Source organism: Topomyia yanbarensis, unplaced genomic scaffold (assembly GCF_030247195.1).
Source record: "Topomyia yanbarensis strain Yona2022 unplaced genomic scaffold, ASM3024719v1 HiC_scaffold_15, whole genome shotgun sequence".
Classification (NCBI taxonomy): Eukaryota; Metazoa; Arthropoda; class Insecta; order Diptera; family Culicidae; genus Topomyia; species Topomyia yanbarensis.
Genome location: NW_026683327.1, coordinates 253,336 through 274,460, shown reverse-complemented (window position 1 = coordinate 274,460; position 21,125 = coordinate 253,336). Strand labels below are relative to the sequence as shown.

The window sequence follows — 21,125 nt, the reverse complement described above, 5'->3', positions numbered from 1 at the left end:
ACGGAACTCGGGTGCTGGGACGAGTTTCCAACTAAACCGCGAGTCGCACGGAACAACTTTCGAGTTTACATACTTGAAAAGTTGATCATTTTCTACTTTGAAGTCGGCATAGTCATCAGGATTTTGGATAACTTTGGACTTCATGGAACAGTACCAGTCTGAGGTGGACAAAGCGGAAACGGCTGCTACGGCCCGGGATAACGCATCTGGAACGACATTGTCCTTGCCTTTCCGATGCTCAATAGACATGTCATAGAGTTGCAATTCTAAACTCCAACGACTCAAACGTGAACTGGTTTTCCATTTAGTCTTCAGTATCCATGTAATCGCTGACGAATCAGTGACCAGTCGAAAATGATAACCTTCCAAGTAACCTCGAAAGTGTTCAACCGCCATTATCACCGCCAGACCTTCCTTTTCAGTTGCATGATAGTTCCTTTGGGGAGTGGTCAGTTTGTGCGAAAAGTAAGCAACTACTTTCTCACCCTCGGGATACTCCTGCACCAGAACAGCAGCGACTGCTACGTCACTAGCGTCTGTCTGAAGAATGAATTCTTTGGAGAAGTCTGGTGGGACTAAAACTGGAGGAGTGACTAGAAGTTCCTTAATTTTGAGGAACGCGAGTTCTGCCTCGGAGTTCCAAACTAAGCTCTTGGTTTTCGTTTTGAGCAGATCGGTCAAGGGAGCGGTGACCTCACTGAACCGATCAATGAAACGGCGGTAATAACCGCACATCCCGAGGAAACGACGAAGTTTCGTCACGGTAACCGGTCTCTCGTAGTCGAGAATCGGCTGAATTTTGTCAGGATTGACCTTGAGTCCGTCCCGATTCAACAAATAACCAAGAAACTTTAGTTCGGGGACTCCAAAACGGGATTTTTCCAAATTGATGGTTAGATTGGCTCTTGCTAGACAATCGGCCACTGCTTTGAGCAACTGTATGTGATGCTCGAACGTTTCGCTTACCACGATGATGTCATCTAGGTAGACGAAAACGTAAGGTTCCCATTTACCTCGTCCTAGAACCTGGTCCATCAGTCGCGCCAGAGTAGCGGGGCTGTTGACGAGACCAAATGGTAGACGGGTAAATTGGAACATACCCCTGCCGGGAACACTGAAAGCGGTATATTTGCGACTATCCTTAGCCAGGGGTACCTGGAGAAAGGCCTCCTTCAAGTCTATGGTAGACAGGTACTTCGCCTTGGGTAAGCCGCCCAATATTCGCCCAGGGTGGGGCAGAGGGTATGCATCCCGTACAGTACGCTCATTGAGAGGCCTAGCGTCTAGACAAAGGCGGATTGAGTCGTCTGGTTTCGTGACCGCCACAATATTAAGCGACCAATCCGAATCAGACTCCTCGATAATTCCCATAGACCGCCATCGGTCAACCTCTTCCCAGACCTTTGACAGTTTCTTTGGGCTCATGTGATAAGGATATCGGCAAACGGGTGCCGCACCTTGGAATTCATCTTTGATGACAATCCTGTGCTCTGTGAATGAGGTTGGGCTTAGCTTTCCGGGCTCTACTGCCTGGAAACACTTCTTTACTTCTTCTACGCGCGCTAACTGTTCCGAAGTGAGTATCGACTCACGCGGTACTTCATCTTCTTCATCGTCTTCTGATTCCTGACCTGAGTTCAACAGAGCACAGTTTTGTATCTCAGGAGAAATCCCAAAAGCGCGCCAAAAGTCCATACCTAGAATGGAGTTGACGGTCAGATGCTCTACTACAAGAGTGCATAGGACCTTTGTCAAATTTTGAAAAGTATACGGGAGATACGCTTGTCCAATGATTGGTAAGGATTGACCATTTGCAGAACGTAGTTCGAATGGTCGTTCCAGCCTTTTCAAGGGACTTTTCGAAAACTTTCGGTATAGCTTTTTAGTTATAATTGTGGCGTTACTACCACTGTCGAGCAAGGCTTTGAAGGATTTGCCGTACACAGCGACTATTGCAAATGGACGGTTATCGAACGGGTCGTCAAGGACGATGGTTTCGACGGACAATGAATTATCATAGTCCTCATCACGAGCCGGTCGAAAACTGTCGTAAATCTGGGGATTAATAATGAGTTGTTCTTTGGAGCGCTGCTTTACTGCCAACTGCGACTTCAGTTGGTTCTGATCCCGTTTTTTAAGCAGTAAGGGCAACGAGAAACATCAAAACCTTTAAATCCGCACACTATGCAGAAGACCCGCTTTGGTTTCCGGCATTCCTCATATTCGTGTCCTTTGTCTCCACAATTGTAGCAGACGCCGAGCACTGGAGGACGATGCTTTTCCACCAAATATTCTAGGCACATCATAGGTTTCTGCGATGGTTCGATCGGTTTTTGATTGTTTCCCTCGAGATTCTTGCCATCCTGATTCCCTTGCTGTTTCTTTTTCTGGTTGTCAGGAGGCTTGTTTGAATCAAGACCTGCCGGTTTGGCATTCTTGCTCCAAAACGTTTTGGATTTTGCGTTGCCGTTATTCTGTCCACCTCCCTTTTGGTTTTGATTATTTTGTTTTTGTTTGTTTTGTGGTGGATTATCAAAATAAGCAGCAACTTCCCGAGAAGAACCGAAAACTTTCTGATAAATCGGCGTCTTGGAGGCGTCGATCGATTTACCAAGACTCATCAATTCTGAAAGCGTGTTCACTGGCCTGAGAATCAGCATTTGTTTATAATCGGCTTTCATGTTCCGCTTGAGCACGTCGAGTTTTTCGCTCGGTGCCATTGGAACCGTCATAGCACGAAATATTTTTTCCATTTCCAGGAAATATTCCTGGAAAGATTCGTTACGCATCTGCCGGCGCTGGAGAGCCTTCATCTTGAGCGTAGCATCAAGTTCAGGATGTACAAAATTTACCTTGAGCTCGCATACAAGATGGTTCCAGTTGAACAACCGGTTTTGCGCACGCATAGCCTGATACCAGGTCAAAGCATTGCCAGTGAACAAATGCATCGCAGAATTGAAAAGTTCGTCTTCGCACATTTGCTCACACGCAGCGTAACTCGCTACGGTGTCCAAGAATTCATTTAGTCCCGTTCCTTCATCAGTTCCAGCATACTTCCGAATTTTCCAATCAGCGACGCGCTGCGGGTTACGCGAGTAATTCCTGGGGGCCACCATCGATCCGTTTCCCGCATTGGTGGATATCGAAAAGTTCGGATATGATGGTCCCGCCAGCTGTTCGGTCAATTCAGGAACGTAAGGCTGGTTCTGAGTTTGGTACGGGGCTGTGAATCCAGTATTCTGTTTCGGTTTCTCGATAGGAAGTGATGGACATAGATTTTGTTGACCCGAGAATCCTCGCTTCAACACAAATTGATCGGGACTGGGCGCCAGTGTTGGGCGAGGAATCTCTGGTGTATCAATTGAATCGGGTACGTCCATCAAACGCAAATCTTCCAGATCGGTCTGCAGATCCTTCTCGGAAGCACTTTCCTTCTGATGTACTAGTGCCCGAAGTTCATTGACGGATTCACGAAGTGAGACAACTTCTTGAACCGTCTTTCTCAAAACTGACGAAATTGTTGTCAGTGAAGCAATCCCGCCCATTAGCGTTTCGGTAGCTTTTGAAAAAGCATCAGACCCCTGAGACGCTAGGGCTTTATTATCGTCGGATTGCTGTCGCAATTGTCGAATCTCGTCCCTCATCTCGCACAAGACACGCAACAGGTCGTCTCCTACGAGCTGTTTGGAAAGAGATCCTTCGTTATCGGAAGGATTGGATCCCTGTGGAATTGCAGGTACGTCTGTACTCAGCAAATCTCCCAAAATTTCTCCATCCTCCCCTTCTTGGTTGTCATGAGGAAGTGCTGCCTGTTCGTCACTGAAATGACTGGCATAAACTGCTAGAACTTCCTCCAGCAACCCCGAAATTTCCTGGTTGACCTCCCCTGCCGCATAATTTCGGATAACCTGGAGCCTAGACCCCAAATGAAGCAACCGTGTTCGGTAAATCTCCTTGTTTGGGCACCGGTACTGGAGATCTTCCTTGATTGTTAGTAATTTACCAAGGCAGATCTCCTTTTCTTCACCCACGTCACCCCGGAAATTGCGTACTAATTCCCTCCGAGACGACCGCTCATGCGACAAAATTCCCCGAAGACGCCGCTGCCGCTGGACACCCGAAAGATCCGAATCAGGAGAGATAAAAATGCTTCGAGATACCAACTCAAAATCCAGCTCATCGAAATGTAAATGATCGACGCGCATGAACACACACGCTTGGTTGAATTTCTCCAACGCCATCATAACTTGCGCTATATTGGAAGAAATCACCAAAACACAAAGCATGTAAGTACTGACACGGTATTATTTCTGATTTTTCGCCCACTAACGATTCCCTTAAAATTTCAGGAAATCAAGCTGCTCCAAAAATGTCTCAAACCGGATTGAGAATACAAGGCGATTGGCCACCGCAACCGAATAAATGACAACAACCTTCAAACTACTCGTCCGACAGACCAAACACAAACAACGCAATCCACAAATTCGGACAAAAATAAAAAGGAAAAAACAAAAAATCGAAAAAATACGCCAACAAATGTAAATAAATAAATAATACGACCGCGGAACAATATTGCGGAAGAAACCTCACCGACTGTTCTACGAAAATCCTAGATTTAGTAGAAGCACCCCACACTCCGGAAGAAAAAAATATTTTCCAAAATAGGAAAATATTTTTTTCAGTGTGTTTTGCGCTGTGCGCCAAATGTAAGTAGGGGTTTGCCCACTACTCGGGTTCTTGCTTGCCCGGCGTACCCTTCTTTTCAGGGCGGCCTAGGTGCCTCTACAGAATTTCGGATTTTCGTAACAACAAAAAAAAGGGTAAACAAAACAAAATAAATTACTAAATTTACCGACTTTATTGTCCTCTAACTCTCCACTTCACTGCTGCTGCGGGTGGCTCACTGCTGCGGGCGGTTTCCTCCGACCGGCCGGGACAACAACGGCCGCGTTCTCCTTTGATCGTTGGCTGCTCCGGCAGCGGTCCTTGGCGTTTAGCTAGGAAGGTGAGCTTGGCTCCTTTGTTGGAACCTCCCTAGCGACGTTGGCGGATTATCGCCGGATCGACTTGCTCGCCGCAAGCGATCCCGGAAGTCACCGCAGTTCACTTCCCAGGGGGAGCCTTTGTCCGCCCTGCTTCGTTCTCCTTGGCGATTAACTGTGGAGGAGAGCTAGGCTCGTTCGACTGATCCTCCACAGTGAGAACGGTCGGTGATACGATTCCTTAATGTTTAGCCGGGGTAGCGAAAACACTCCTTGACGTTTAGCTTACCCCTTAATGGCGAATCGACACCGCGTCTACGAATGCCCGGACCACACACCGACACTATTGACGGATTTAATTTGCCGTCGCACGCGCGCACTGAACTGAGTTACGGTGGCGGGAAACTGTCCCGAAAAAAGGAAACAAATTTGGGACGTCTGTTCCTGGCTGTGGTCCGTCACTATCTGTCTATCTCGATGGCCGCCTTTTTCACTCCACCGAACAACCACCAAAAAACACACCGCCGCATAGCTGTCATTGCCATGGTACAGCATAGTTAGCAATCACTTTTACAGCGAGAGGAGAACGGAGACCTACCTAAACCCTATGTTACTAATTCACAAACGTAAAACAAAAATTATCTAACCTATCTGTACGAATAAAACCGTTCACAAACGCGAAAATGAACAAAAATTTACAACTAAATGTGAACGGTACCGAACAGCGGTGAGCATAATTTTACGTAAACAATACACTCTACGGAGTGTATACGCAAAAAAGGGTATATTTCCACCCAGTGCAAAATTGTTACCCTGGCGGGTTACACTTTTCAGAGTTTATTTTCCTGTTTCTCTCCTATCGCTATCCTACCCTCGTGACCTTTCTTAATTTCTCCCAAAATCTCTCCCTCTCTTCTTCCCCCACTATATGTACAATTTCGAGTTCCCTACTCTCAACGCGCACTACGAAAGTTCGTATGTATGGTGGTGGTTGGTTGTCCTACTTACAGGCACTGGGACGGTTCTGGTTCGCATTCGAGAAGTGAGTGGCTCAACAGCGTCGGCTCACCGTCGGTGCTGCTGGGTTCGCTGCCCACCGGTGATCTTTGTTCGATTTTACGATGTGCGACGAGGCTTTCGTTGTAGGCCACCCGGTGGGTGGGTGGTAAATTTCAGCGTATCGATGCTCGACGGACGATGTTGGTTTCACTGTGGGCAGTGGGTGGTGGCAACGCGTGCTGCTTCGGTTCGCCCACGGATGATCTATACGCCGGTCGATGAGGTCCAACAGTGGATAGTGACGAAGCGTGCTGCTTCGGTTTCACTGTTGCTGATGCTGCGCACAGAGGCGTAACTAACTTCAAATCCTGGCCAAAATAGAAAAAAATATTGTTTTTGTTCATTTGTCCATATTTTCAGCTTAAATTGTTCTTCGAAACATACTCTAACGTTTTGCTTAAAAATAAAAGCGTTTTCGTTTGATAATTTTTGTATGAAATTATTTGAAATCAGTGATTTTTTTTACACATTTTATTATCTTGAAAGCCATTATCCCTAAATTTTTCAGATTGCTCAAAAACTAATTACCCAAAATCAATTTATAAATCAAAATCGTGCCTTTCATAGCAAACTCCAGCAACTACAATCAATTGGGGTCTATTTTAGCTTTTCTTTTTGGTTTTTCGGTAGGTTTTATAAAAGTGCTCACTTTTATCGATTTTACACATATTCGTTGGTAAAAAAAGTACCTTGTTGGGCAATGTCGTGTAAATCTGTTAAAAGGAGAAGATTATTTGGAGTGTCCTCTCACTGTTCCACGAAGAAAACATTCCCAATTAATCCCATTCGGTTTTTTACAGCTGTTTGAAAATGTCGTATTTTTTGCTCAATTTTAAGTGAATACAATTAAAAAATCAGTATTGGGTATTTAAAAGATCTTATATGAAAAGAATAATTTGAGACGGCGCCGGTGGTTGAGTGGTAAGCGTGACCGCCACTCATTCCAGTTGGCCTGGGTTCAATTGAGATTTTTCTGAAGTGAAAAAATCTGTGGTGACGTCTTCCTTCGGAAGTGAAGTAAAGCAGTTGGTTCCCGGTCCATGAGTTGATGGATCGATATCTAGTCCAGAAGTGAAGTCACCTCTCTGGCGTCGGTAAAGAAGAAGTGGTATCCAACTTCTATACTTACTAACAAATATCCTCCTATCGTGATACTTGTGGAGTGCGCAGTAGTGCGGCCTCTAGCACAAGCAAGTATCGGACTAACCATTCCTTCCTTTTCCTTCCGCGATCTACGTTCGGTCCTGGCCGACGCCGGTATTGATCAATAAACAATTTAGAATTACCAGGAGTTACACATTGAAAGATTTTCGCTATTCCCAAGCATGATTATCTACTTGTTCCCTGTGCAACTTCAGCTAGTCCAGATCGATAACGGAGTAGCGGCCAGGGGTGGTCCCACAAGCTCAAGCTTATATGACAAGAATGATTTGATTGAGTCCCCCATATAATTTTTTGTTAGATTGCGTTCATTAACCAAATTGAGCTATTATAACCACGATAGCCATATAAAAGAGTGTAAAATATAACTTCCGCTGACCTTGCTATATGAAACGTAACGTACACAAGTTGCCTTAGAAACGTAAGCGAAGCATCAAACAAATTATACAATCTCCTCATTCCAGTTCCTTGTCTCAGGATTGCAAGTGTTAACGTGAATAATCCAGATTGAATACGATAATCACTTGGATAGCTTTCTATTATTACGAATTTACAAAAACTTGAATATTATTTTCTGCTATAAGAAAACCAGAAAAGCAAAATATACATATGAACTTGAAACAAAATGTTTTAATTTATGAAAATAGTTGAAACATACTAAATCTCAATGCAAGGTTTCCTCAAACTGATAGATTACTCTAAAAATACGTTTACATTGAAAAATAATAATGCTCGTGGAATTCGTTTATTTTCGGCTTTGCATCACACTGCAAGGAGGTTTAATATTTTCATATTTTGGTCATAATTTGTCTAAAATTACGAAAATCCATTTTTCATCACTTTTTATCGTATAAAAAACTTAAAAACATGTGAAATAATTTTGGCCATGGATTTGATATAGTTACGCCACTGTGCTGCGGTTGGACGATTTCGAGCAGCGCGAAGTGAGACTGATGCTGTTCGCTGCGGCGGGGTCGGCGTTCAACAGCCGGTACACTGCGGGCGGTGATGGCGTGCACAAGGGGTTACACACGTGGTAGCACGAAGAGGGCGCAGTATAGGGTCGCTTCTGGGCTGTTGGCTGCGTGAGTAGCAGGCGAATCTCTCTGGCGTTGGGAATAATCTTTCCCTTCTCGAACACGTCTCGCTTTCGTGGCAACCGGTAATGGCGGGAAGTGCCGCGAGGCCGAGATTTCTTCTGCAGCCAACGCACTCCAGATGTGCCAATAGTAGCACGCAGCCACGAGGCGATTGTCACATCCGGGGGATTGCCAAGGGTACCCGAGTTCACTGCACTAACTGAAAATAGCGGATGTATTCCACCGTCTCCCTGTTGGATGGAGCGGAGCCCGGTCGGTGTTGAGCGTCGACTTGCACTCCGGTGCCTGGTCGATCCTTAGACCAACACTAAATGGATAGAAAGCCCAACGATGTCGGCCACCATCATGGAAGCTGTGGAACAACTAAATTAGCATACGAACTTTTGTCTTGTTTTATCACATTTACCTGACACTAGTTTTATTTTTTCTACTCCAGCCTTTGTAATTATTCCTCGATTCACTCACTATCGATCTATAGTAAATAATTCCTATAGCAAATGATTAATTATACTATTTTCTGAACAGTTAAAATTACTAACAATTCAAATATAGTCTATTTTTTTAATCACTCACGACTTTTTTATAATTCATTAAGAGAAGAAACTCTGTAAATATCGGCTATTAGTAAAAGCCAGCTTCAAATTAAGTTATGTTCATTACTTCGGTCTAAATAATTAGTTTCACTCCACTGTTTTTAATGTTGTTCACTCGGCGGTTCGTAAGAAAAAGAGTCGATTGACCGTGAACTGCGATCTACAAACCTACATTTCTACTGGACTCAATATCTCATTGTACTGATTTCCGGTTTTATTGTGTTTCCGGTTTCTTGAATTATTTTCACTACGTAATAATTTTTTTTCTAAAAAGAATGGTTTCCGGTACAAAAGGTTGATATCAGTTTTCCTAGGGTGACCATACGTCCTGGTTTTCCAGGACACGTCCTGGTTTTGCATTGACTGTCCTGGTGTCCTGGGAAGTCGAGGAAAATGCTTGATTTGTCCTGTAAGCCTAATATATTTCTATCTATTCAGTCTTCGATTTTCACTATGCTCCAGATCGCAGTAACGACCGACCGCAACCATAACTGCAACGTATACTCATCCTCAATCGGAATGCGACAAACAAAACTTAATATAGTCGAATCTCCCAATTGTACCTTCCGATGTTTTTTTTTAGTCTCTCAAGAGTGCCTCGTCAATATCGATGAAACAATAATTACCAGCGCTTCTTCTCGGGTTAAATCGTCATTCAATCCGGGACCAGGCCCGTAGCCAGGATTTTGTTTCGGGAGGGGCTTGAAAATTATTGCATAAATGTATAAATTCTGATGACTTGAGATAGTCACAGTAAACTGAATGTAATTATGAAATGTTCTTAGTGAAAACAATTCCATAACTAAGACAATAGACACTAAAAACCCTAAAAATATGTTGTCTGTTACAAGAAAAGCTATAGTGCATCGACGAATTAAATTTGATTATTATTAGTTTATAAGTTAGAAATTTTTCTCAAGATTCATCAAGAGATCAAAGTATTTAGAGCTGATTGAAAATGCTACGCATTCTAGACTACACGTTTACAAGGTGTAGAAGACGCTAAATTGGAATGAGTACAAAAATATCCAAAAACCCGCCTAACGAAACTTTACACGCATTTGCTAAACAGGAGAACGAAACCAACGTCAAGGTTGTCTCCATGGATAGGAATATATCAGTGTGAAATCCAAGTTTATCGTTGCAAAGAATGTCCGAACAAAGTGAACTTCACCTCCTATTTTCATGATCAGGCTACTATTACTAGTTCTGTGACTTCATCCGAAGTATGCGTAATTATAATCCTGAGAAAAACACATGTTTTTTCATTTGACTCTCGTGGGGAATGGGTTAAACGCTATCTTCGACAATATTATCAGGCAACTGAGAATAACTATCTATTTATTTATTTAAGTAGATTCTTTTTAGATACTTTCATATCATTGGACTTACGAATTAAAAATATCGTAGACTGATTTTCCTAGATCCCTGAAACTATAGTAAAAGTCAAAATGTAAAGTGAGTGCAAAAAACTACTGATTCCACTACAATGCAAGAATAAGTTCATTAGCTCATTGACGTTCAGAATTTTGCAAAACCGTTGGAGCTTGAGAAGATTACCTAGATTAAGTAAATATTATATTTGAACATTTGAAGGTATTATTTCGGATTTCATGGGTTTTTGGACAATGTAAAATATATATTTCAATGATTTAATCTACTAATGAAAACTACCCAGAATTTAATCTACTGAGCGAAACTGCTCAGAACTTGTTCACTAATCGAAAGAAAATTACTTAGCACTGATTCTGAATGCTTCTAATTTACGTAAAATTAGGTAAATATATCACCACCAAAATAACTAGAAACTATAAACACAGGTGAGCTTAATAATTTCAGCATCACTTGCTTCCGACACATGGAAGAGAACACATCGCACTTACATCTAATTTTCAAAAGAGGCTTTCTTTTAGAGTTGTCTGTTTTCAAATCACAGCAAATTATCCGTTTCCTGTGAAACTTTTGCAAAACTTTATGTCAATTCGTCAATTTTGACTTTATGTTTGCGAATGTCTGATTTGTTCCTTGCTTCTCGCTCTCAATAATTTTCCTTCCGAATGGATTCCATTTCTCCCAAATATGACATTAATCTGCGAGTAAGCGATATCCGATCTTGTAGCGGAACATTGATGTTCTCATCGTCCATATATAGGAGGATCTTAATTATAGCATTGTCACTTTCAACCATGTGTTTTAAGTTGTTCGAAATGAATGGTTTCATCTGGGCTAATTTGTTGAGCGCTAAATGCCTGACATGGTAGAACTCGCTTCCGAAAGTCCAACCTCCATTTACACCTTCAGGAAATGTTCCACATTATGAATACTCGGTCCTAAGCGAATCATCAATAATTTTATAATCACCGTATTTGGCTGGAGCACCACTTCTTGCTTCTCGACAGATTACTACAGCAACAATTATAGTAACAGTTTCTTTTATTCTTCAGGCAAGACACACAATATAAAAGTTACTATTTTTATCGTTCGCGTCGCACTGGCTCGAGCAAAAGCATAAAGTGACTGAATTTCGTGACCATTGCCTTTGGTGGTTAGAAATAGCCTTCTTCAACTTTTTCTCAAAGATTTGTTCAAACCAAATGAGCAACAAATTTTGTTAAACATCGCCGGTTTTTGAAATTCATTTTTGAAAAATTTCGGGAGGGGCTTTAGCCCCCTAGCCCCCCCTCTGGCTACGTGCCTGTCCGGGACCCAAAGAATTCCCTTTGGTACCTCTGAAAAGACACATCGGCATTTTGGTGCGTCTGCTTCTACTTGAGTTCTCTTGCTAGTGGCTTTTTTCGTCTTACTGGAAATCCATTCCATAAAAAGAAAAATAGCACCTAATCAGTCGCTCTGCTTGTCAACAGTGCAATGAATCAAACGAACGTTTCTACCTAAAGTTTGCTGTCTATAGGTACCGTGCCAGTACTATAAAGAAGCAAAGCAATCGAATAATAAATTTCGTCCAAAGCCAGTGTGAACAATAAAGCACCGTTACTTTCATCGATGCGATATCGATCATTCATTTCAAGATGTTTGAAAATCAACAGCAAATTTGCAAATACAGTTTAAACTAACAGAAGCCGTTGTTATAAAAGTTCACTAAACTCGTTACTGATAACATTTAAAACTTTGGCTATAACGGAAAGCTACGCAGTGGAAGACAGCATGCAATACGTCGTTGAGCATGATAATGTTAGGACCAAGATACCCGTTTATATTGACAATGATAAGATTGATATGCGTCTGCACGATCTACACTTGGGTACTATTAATAAATTTATTACAACCATCATGTCGGAATACGCAACGGTGGAATCGTTTAAGTTTGAAACCCGGAGAAAGTTTAGGTATTTCAAACGGTTTTTGTTTCGTGAGAATGCGAGTGACCTATTCCTTCATATCTGTACTTTCAATTCAAAGCAAAACGCGTGACCAAATCTCAAATCACGCTGTGCACCGATGAAGGACAGACCCCTGCGTGCCTTACGTTGTTACACAAGAAGACAAACTACGAGAAACCTTGTACACAAACCTCTAACGAAGCAATATCAACTGCAAGCATACCCATCACACAGCCCTTCATCAACATCAACTAAATCACAAACCACCGGAGTTGCAGCTCAGGCACCAACGAATACTGGAACAACAGAACGTACGCACAGCGTGAACGATCATTGGGATGTGCCTACTACTCCCCAAACAACTGCCAGCACCACCGATAATAAAGTAAATAACAAAGAACACGGATACGCGATCGTGACCCGTAGGCCCCACAAGCAACTCAAACCAGGTAATCGTGAAAGCCCATACAACATTAACAGCGAGAATAGCATGAACGAAAACGATAAATCTAGAGAAAGCGCACTAAGTGATCCACAAGCAACAAGAGGCAATGAAATAAATAGATTTTCAACAAGAAATAAGATCTTTTCGCAAAGTAACAAATCGCGTATACAAGATCCAATGGATATACAATAAAATTCGATTTATTTATTTTTATTTACACATTGATAATATTAAAAATTCCACGGCGCAGGTAATGCATTGAGGAGTGTCGAATAAAATGCGTGTGAAATATCTAATGGACGATTCACGCCTGGACGCTGAACAGCGACTTATCGCCGAGTCTAGCATCCTACCCCAGTCAAAAAAAAAAATGCGAACGAACAACATAACAGGGAGTATGTAATGTCGTATAATGCGAGTTACACACGTGGATTTATTCTATCCAAAAACCCCTGTAATAGTCAACAAGTCAAGCATGGAGTCGATAAGCGACAATACGATATATCGAGTGTTTCTCAAACGACCAATTTTGAGTCATGTGGTCATCTGCAAAAACTGCAGATTGGGATACGGTCTCTTGGTTCACGATTGTAATCCGCAAACCGAAGAAACAAATCGGCTGTTATCTAATACGATATTGCATCTGAGCTAGGTGCTGACGCTACATCAAAATTATGAGCCAATCCGCCAGCTGTTTGCCAAAGTGGAGGTCGAGTTTGTGTTCAACGTGAGACCTTTGCAGTTCGACACGGGACATTAGTTCTTACATAATACGTTGATTCGTTTTATCTATTTGTGCTAGGGATAAAAACCTACTTCCTCTTGTAGTCCTTGGTCGTCCTCTTGATAGTCATCGTCATGGTTCAATCGAGAGGTTGTCATATAGGATGCCAAAAGCAAACAAATATAATTATCATTACGCATTAGAACGTAACAGGCAATCGGAAAGTTCCGGTATGAAAAAATCATTGGATTTCACAAGGAAAAATACTGTGTATAAAAATGAAACGAAAATAACGTTATGATATAAGCATTAAACAGGAAAAACGTATTTCACACATTATTCTAAGATGGAACTAAGATTTAATGCTAAGTCTATTATCATAATTGTAGTCATGGTAGCGGTTCGAGCCACTATCCGGCAGTCTTCCTTGCGGTCACGACTTTTGTCACTATGACGATCTCCCGTACCCTCGATTACTTCTGGATATAAGAGTCAGGGGAGTGAGGGTGGACAAAGATGGCAGGGGGAAAAATTATTTCAGTTTCAGTTTCAGTTTAGGCCTCGGGAGATCATCGGATGGATTACAGACTCGGGTGGCCTTCATCAGGAAGAATCATGTACTGGGACGCCGGGTGGTCCTCCTCAAGATGGCAGGGGTTTCTCCAGACGATTTCGTAGTACGGCTCAGATGTGGATCGGCTACATTTCGAGTTGTGCGTGTGATGTTCGTGCGGTAGGTCCCGTGTTTGTTGGTTCATTCGACAGAGATGTTTTGTGTCGCCTCAACCATCGTGGGTGTATGGTACAGGTGGAAGAGGGCGCTTCTGAGAATGATAAGGAAAATAAGAAGGAGCAGTTAAATTTGTATATTCATTGTTTTTACGAAGGTGTAGATAAGGGACATACAGAGGAGATCGCGGCTTGCCAGCACATCTCGAACCGGGCCGTTAGTTGGTCTTCCTCGGGCCCGCAGGGTATCCATTAGCCGAGACCTGGCGGAACTGTACTCGGTGCACGCCCAGACAATGTGCTCGATGTCGTAATAGCCGTCGCTACAAGCGCAGATACCACTATCCACGAGCCCAATACGCTGGAGATGTGCATCCAGCGTGTAATGGTTTGCCGTGAGTCGGAACATCACACGAATGAAGTCACGACCCACATCCATCCCCTTGAGCCAAGGTTTCGTCGATACCTTGGGGACCATCGAATGTAGTCACCTTCCTAGCTCCCCACTGCTCCACGAAGTTTGCCAACTTTCGAGGGTTCTCTGATGAGCAATACTGAAAAATTCGCTGAAGCAAAATGGTCTTTCATAAACGTCACCTTCTAGGGCACCCACCTTAGCTAAGGAGTCCGCCTTCTCATTGCCGGGACACCAAGGTAATCTGGAAAGATTTGTCTGATAAAGCACTCAGTAGCTCCCGTAATATCCCCATTTTTTTGCTTTTCACGTTTTATCGAGCGTATAGCGTCAATGGAACTGAGGTTATCCGAAACGATGAAGCAATGGTCTGCGGGTAGTGTGTCAATGACCCCAAGGGTATACTGAATAGCAGCTAGCTCTGCGGCGTAAACTGAAGCAGGGTTACTGAGTTCGTAGTTGGCGGTGAACTTTTGATTGAAAATACCGAAGCCAATGGACCCGTCGAGGTTCGATCCGTCAGTATAAAACATCTTAGAACACTCGACTTCTCGGAATTTATTATAAAAAATGTTTGGAACCACTTGTGGGGGTAAGTGGTCCGGAATTCCATAAATCTCGTCTATCATGGATGTGTCGAAGAAAACAGTAGATTCAGAAGTATTTATGAATTGCACACGGTTGGGATTGTAAGAAGAAGGATTAATATTCTGCGCCATGTAGTCAAAGTACAGGGACATAAATCAGGTCTGAGAATTGAGCTCAACAAGCCTTTCGAAATTTTCAATCACCACCGGGTTCAAGATATCGCATCGAATGAGCCATCGATATGAGAGTTCCCAAAATCGATTTTTCAACGGGAGAACGTCCGACAGAGCTTCGAGACTCATTGTATGGGTCGACTGCATGCACCCTAAGGCGATACGCAAACAACGATACTGAATTCTTTCGAGTTTCATGAAATGTATGTTCGCGGTGGAGCGAAAGCAGAAGCATCCGTATTCCATTACCGACAGTATCGTTGTTTGATACAACCTAATTAGGTCTCCTGGGTGGGCACCCCACCATGTTCCGGTTATTGTACTATGAAATTTGATCCTTTGCTGGCATTTCTGTTTCAGATACCGAATATGGCATCCCCAAGTACCTTTCGAGTCGAACCAGACCCCTAGATATTTTACTGTGAAGACCTGAGCGATAGTTTGACCCATTAATAGAAGCTGTAGTTGTGCTGGCTCACGCTTTCTAGAAAATACAACTAGCTCAGTTTTCTCCGTGGAGAATTCGTTACCCAGCTTAATAGCTCAAGCAGACAAATTGTCCAAGGTATTCTGTAATGGTCCTTGTAGATCGACAGCTTTGGGTCCCGTAACAGACACCACACCATCGTCTGCAAGTTGCCTTAACGTGCAGGAATTATCAAGACATTCATCAATGTCGGCATTTCTGTTTCAGATACCGAATATGGCATCCCCAAGTACCTTTCGAGTCGAACCAGACCCCTAGATATTTTACTGTGAAGACCTGAGCGATAGTTTGACCCATTAATAGAAGCTGTAGTTGTGCTGGCTCACGCTTTCTAGAAAATACAACTAGCTCAGTTTTCTCCGTGGAGAATTCGTTACCCAGCTTAATAGCTCAAGCAGACAAATTGTCCAAGGTATTCTGTAATGGTCCTTGTAGATCGACAGCTTTGGGTCCCGTAACAGACACCACACCATCGTCTGCAAGTTGCCTTAACGTGCAGGAATTATCAAGACATTCATCAATGTCGTTGACATAGACATTATATAACAGGGGGCTTAGACATGAGCCCTGGGGAAGGCCCATGTAGCTAAATCGTGATGTCGATAAGTCATCATGCGAAAAAATGCATGTGCTTTTCCGACAACAAGTTTAGCAAAAAGTTGTTTAAAGTCGCTGAAAGACCATGCAGATGCAGCTTTTCTGAAAGAATGTTGATCGAAACGGAATCAAAAGCCCCCTTTATATCTAGGAACACTGATGCCATCTGCTCTTTACTAGCATACGCCATTTGAATTTCGGTTGAGAGCAACGCAAGACAATCGTTCGTTACTTTACCTTTGCGAAAGCCAAATTGTGTATCTGACAGTAAGCCATTTGCTTCGACCCAATTGTTGACGCTAAATAGGATCATTTTCTCAATTTCCGGATACAGGACAGCATTGCGATCGGACGATACGCATTGTGGTCGGAGGCTAGTTTTCCTGGTTTTTGGATGGCGATGACCTTCACTTGTCTCCAATCGTGTGGGACAATGTTAGCCTCAAGAATCTTATTAAATAAGTTCAACAAGCGTCTCTTGGCAGATTTTGGCAGATTCTTCAACAAGTTGAATTTGATTCTGTCTGGCCCTGGAGCTTTATTGTTACACGACAAGAGAGCAAGTGAGAACTCCACCATCGAAAAAGGTGTTTCGTTCACGCTATCGTGAGGGGACGGTAGACGCGGTAGACCTTCTGTACCGGGGCTGAATCCGGACAAACCTTCTTGGCAAAATCGAATATCCAAAGGTTTGAATATTCTGCACTCTCGTTAGTACTGTTTCGGTTTCGGAAACGCCGGGGGTGCTCATCGATGTTTCTCTCGTTGGCCCGTCAATGAACCGGCGCCAGTAGATACGATTTTTGGCTTTCATCAAACTCTTTATGTGCGTTTCCGCCATCGCATACTGTCGGTAGCTAGCTGGTAGCCCGTCGTCCCGGAAGGTCTTTTACGCGGTGGCCTTCTCCGCGCACACGTCTGAGCACTCTTTGTCCCATCATGGATTGGAAGGACGCCCGCGGGAGTTCCCGTCTGGTATGCGTTTAGTTTGAGCTTGAAAAGCGGTATCGAGAATCAAGCCAGCCAGAAACCCGTACTCTTCCTCCGGAGGAAGCTCTTGTGTCGATTCTACTCTTTCGGATTCGCGGACCGGTAGCTCTTCTAATCAATATTTCATGTGAGGTCATACGAAACATTGATTGTATCCGGTGATCCTGAACCGTTAACAATATTAATTACGATTGGTAGATGGTCGCTGCCGTGGGAATCAGAGACTACCTTCCACATGGAATTTAACCGCAGCAATGTCAAGCAAAGGGATAGGTCTATGGCACTCGGGCGCGCTGGAGGCCCCTCCAGCATCCGTGTCATTTCACCCGTGCTCAAAATGGTCATATTAAAGTTGTCGCAAAGGTCATGGAGTAGGGTAGATCGATTATCGTCATAAAGACAACTCCATGCCGCACCGTGGAAGTTGAAGTCACCTAAAATTAGCGATGCGGGGATGAGATCTGAAAAATCGCTAAGCCGTCGGTGGTTAACTGAGGCGGTTTTGCACCAGTACTTCCTCGAGAAGTTATTTTTGGGGACCTTGAGGAGACACCTTCTGGTCTTTACAACGAAGCTTAGAAGAGGAAATGTTTACTTCTTTTTCTATTGCTTCTAGGCACAGCAGAAGATGTTCCCTCCTGGGGTTCTTCACAGTGGCCTTCGTCACTAGACAAGTTAGTTTTTATGTTAGGATCCGATTGCGTAGCTATCTTTAGAATTTCTACAAAAGATCGCTTAGATCGTCCCTGAAGGGAACGCTTAAGATTCTCCTCGCGCTGTTTGTACGCGGGACATGCCGTAAGATCATGTAGGTTTCCCCCACATTAGAGACACTTTTCGACATCCCTTCCACAGGAATCATCCGCATGATTCCCACCGCATTTCCCACAACGGGCCTTGTTGCTACAGTGGGAGGCTGTGTGTCCCAATTGTTTGCAATTAGTACAGTTCACGACTTACGGCACAAAGAGGCGAACAGGTAGACGAACCTTGTTAAAGATGAGGTAGTTGGGTAGAGGCGAAGGTCCCCCAAAAAAAATCAGTATCTTCACTGGCTTAAGCATGAGGTCTTTAAAACAGCCAGTTCCATGTTTCAGCTATTTGGAGACAGAAGCTGACATTGAAGGACAGCTTCTTTAGATGGCCGAACAGCCGGATGTACTGCGATCAGGCTGAAATTACGAATTCTATCAGGTGGAAAATACGAATCACGTTGACAGATTGCGATCGGCCAGCTTCACAGATATCTACACTTGCTCGGAGCTTTCCCACCGGTTATCGTTGATATTTCGGGCTTTTATACTATGGCGAACGGCAATAAGCACACCACCACCTGATGCTTGTGGCTGTTGAGATTGTTGCGGTAACAGCGGTAGACATCGAATGTTGAACTAAACACATGGCGAGACATAGTACGATTGTCGAGCCACGTCTTGGTCACTGGTGATCGCTGGCGGCAATTGCTTGACTGTGGCGGGGGGGGGGGGGGGGGGGGTTAGTGAACATATATCAAAATTTAATTTTTCACCGTTCACTGATACAGCGCGGGCCAATCAGACTGATTGCAATAACTTCAGTTACACGAATAGAACATATAACTGTTAGTGCTCAAATATTAGGCTTACTTGTTTTTGTGAGCAAGTCTGTTCTAAACCTGAGCATGAAGGGGTTTATATAAAGCCAACATTTCCCAAGCTTATCCTAAGTATATCGCCAAGAACACTCGTGAACGGCAATGACGATTCCTTTGCTTTGATAAACTTGAAAGAGAAATTGTTCAGAGTCGAATTTCTTTTCAACAAAAGCAAAACTGCCTTTGAATTATTTATAACATGATAATCATCAGTTAGCAATCTACGAACAGAACCATACAACGCTAAACTTTGCTTGGGGTTTACCACAATTAGCCATAAATTTCATTTAAAGATAAGATATTTAGGGGCAGATAAAGCTAAACTGATACGAAAAGGCGAGGCAGAACTGAACCTAGATCAATATTCAACGATGGTCTCCAAACAAGCGCTATTATTATGGTCACTACTAGTTTTAGGTTCGTAATGTCGAAATTGAAACTTTTTTTTTCTTCTTTTGATACATTCTATCCGTGCGCAGTGAATCAAACCACCGGTAATCCCACTCGTTGGAATGTAGCCCCAGATGACGCCGGAAACCTGCACCTTATAGCGACAGACCTCGATTTACATCAACAAGATCTCGGGTACGAAGAACCACTCTTTGATCCAGAAACGGATATCATCTTTCGACTGTTCACAAGATCTAACCCGGACACTCCGCAACTCATTTACTGGAACGATCCGCAATCGCTGCTGGATTCAGTATTCGACCGAACTCACCCAACTCGGTTCACCATTCACGGATGGGTCAGCGGAGAGGATGCCAACGTACACAGGTTGATTCGGGACAATCTGCTAGCGCTTGGCGATTTCAACGTGATTAACGTGGATTGGGGTGCAGGAGCCCAGACCATCAACTACGTCCAAGCTAGGAACCGAGTCGGAGTGGTTGGTGACATCGTGTCCCGATTTATCAACATGTTGGTGGAAACGAGTGGCATTACTCGAGACAGTATCGTCCTTACTGGAAGTAGTTTAGGAGCGCATTGTGCTGGGAACGCTGGCAAATTTCAAAACGGTGCGATCAATACCATCATTGGAATGGATCCGGCCGGTCCTTTGTTTTCGCTCGGTCAACCGGATATTCTGAGTGCTACTGATGGACACTACGTGGAAGCAATATACACCAACTCCGGTGTGCTTGGATTCGATCTGCCACTAGGTGATGCAAATTTTTATCCTAACGGAGGTCGAACTCAGCCTGGATGTGGAATTGATATTACTAACAATTGTGCCCATACTCGAGCGCATCAGTACTTTGCGGAATCGATCGGATCACCGTTGGGATTCGTTGGTCAGCACTGTGCATCGCACGAAGAAATCCTCACGGGTGTTTGCACACAGAGTGGTCCACCAGCACTGATGGGTGGCGAACCGTCTAATTTTGGGCGAGATGTGAGGGGGTATTATCATTTGACAACAAACGGACAACCTCCGTTCGCAATGGGATAAGATTGTGCTGTTGCTCGGTGGAAAATTTCGCGTAAGGATAAGATTAGTTTATTTGTTTGAAGCGAAAATTACAACGGGAAAGTTTCCAGAAAAAGTACTTAAATTTATGGACACAATGCCAATTATATCTTTACAGTGTATTGAATGTTTGCGAACGAGCTGAATGAATAAAGGGCCGTTCATATACCACGCGGTCAGAAATACCTAGGTTTTTGACCCCATCCTCCTCCTCCATGCACAAACGTGAACAATTTTTGTACCTCTACCTCCCTCCACGTGATGTCCCTGTGGACTTTTCACATTTTTTGTCCGTTAATTTCATAAAAGTATTTCAAAGTCCAAGAACATTTCTACGTATTGGACTACTTTAATATCGGATGCGATCCCAAAGACATATGTTTCCTTTGTTCAGAATGAAAATCGTAGAAACATTGTCCACAGACTTTTATAGTTTTTCTAAGACGTTTGTAAAAATATTTAATTTTTAAATAAAATGACGAGATTTAAAAATTTTATTTCTAAGACACTGTTTTTCATTCATCATAATAACATAAAAAGGTTCATGAAGTTGTATTATTTCAAAGAAATTTTCGTACTTTTCTGTTGATGTTAGCTGATCTCACCGATTCGTCATCCGTCCAAAGTCGTTGTTTAA

General features: G+C 43.3%; 1 protein-coding gene across 1 annotated transcript; it reads left to right on the top strand.

Moving 5' to 3' along the window:
- Nucleotides 1–19,342: 19,342 nt before the first annotated feature.
- LOC131694786 (lipase member H-A-like) lies at nt 19,343–20,905 on the top strand. The gene is made up of 2 exons (XM_058983289.1): nt 19,343–19,434; nt 19,497–20,905. Exons 1-2 carry the CDS (start codon nt 19,389–19,391, stop codon nt 20,468–20,470), a joined length of 1,020 nt encoding a protein of 339 aa, XP_058839272.1. The 5' UTR covers nt 19,343–19,388; the 3' UTR covers nt 20,471–20,905.
- Nucleotides 20,906–21,125: the final 220 nt, after the last annotated feature.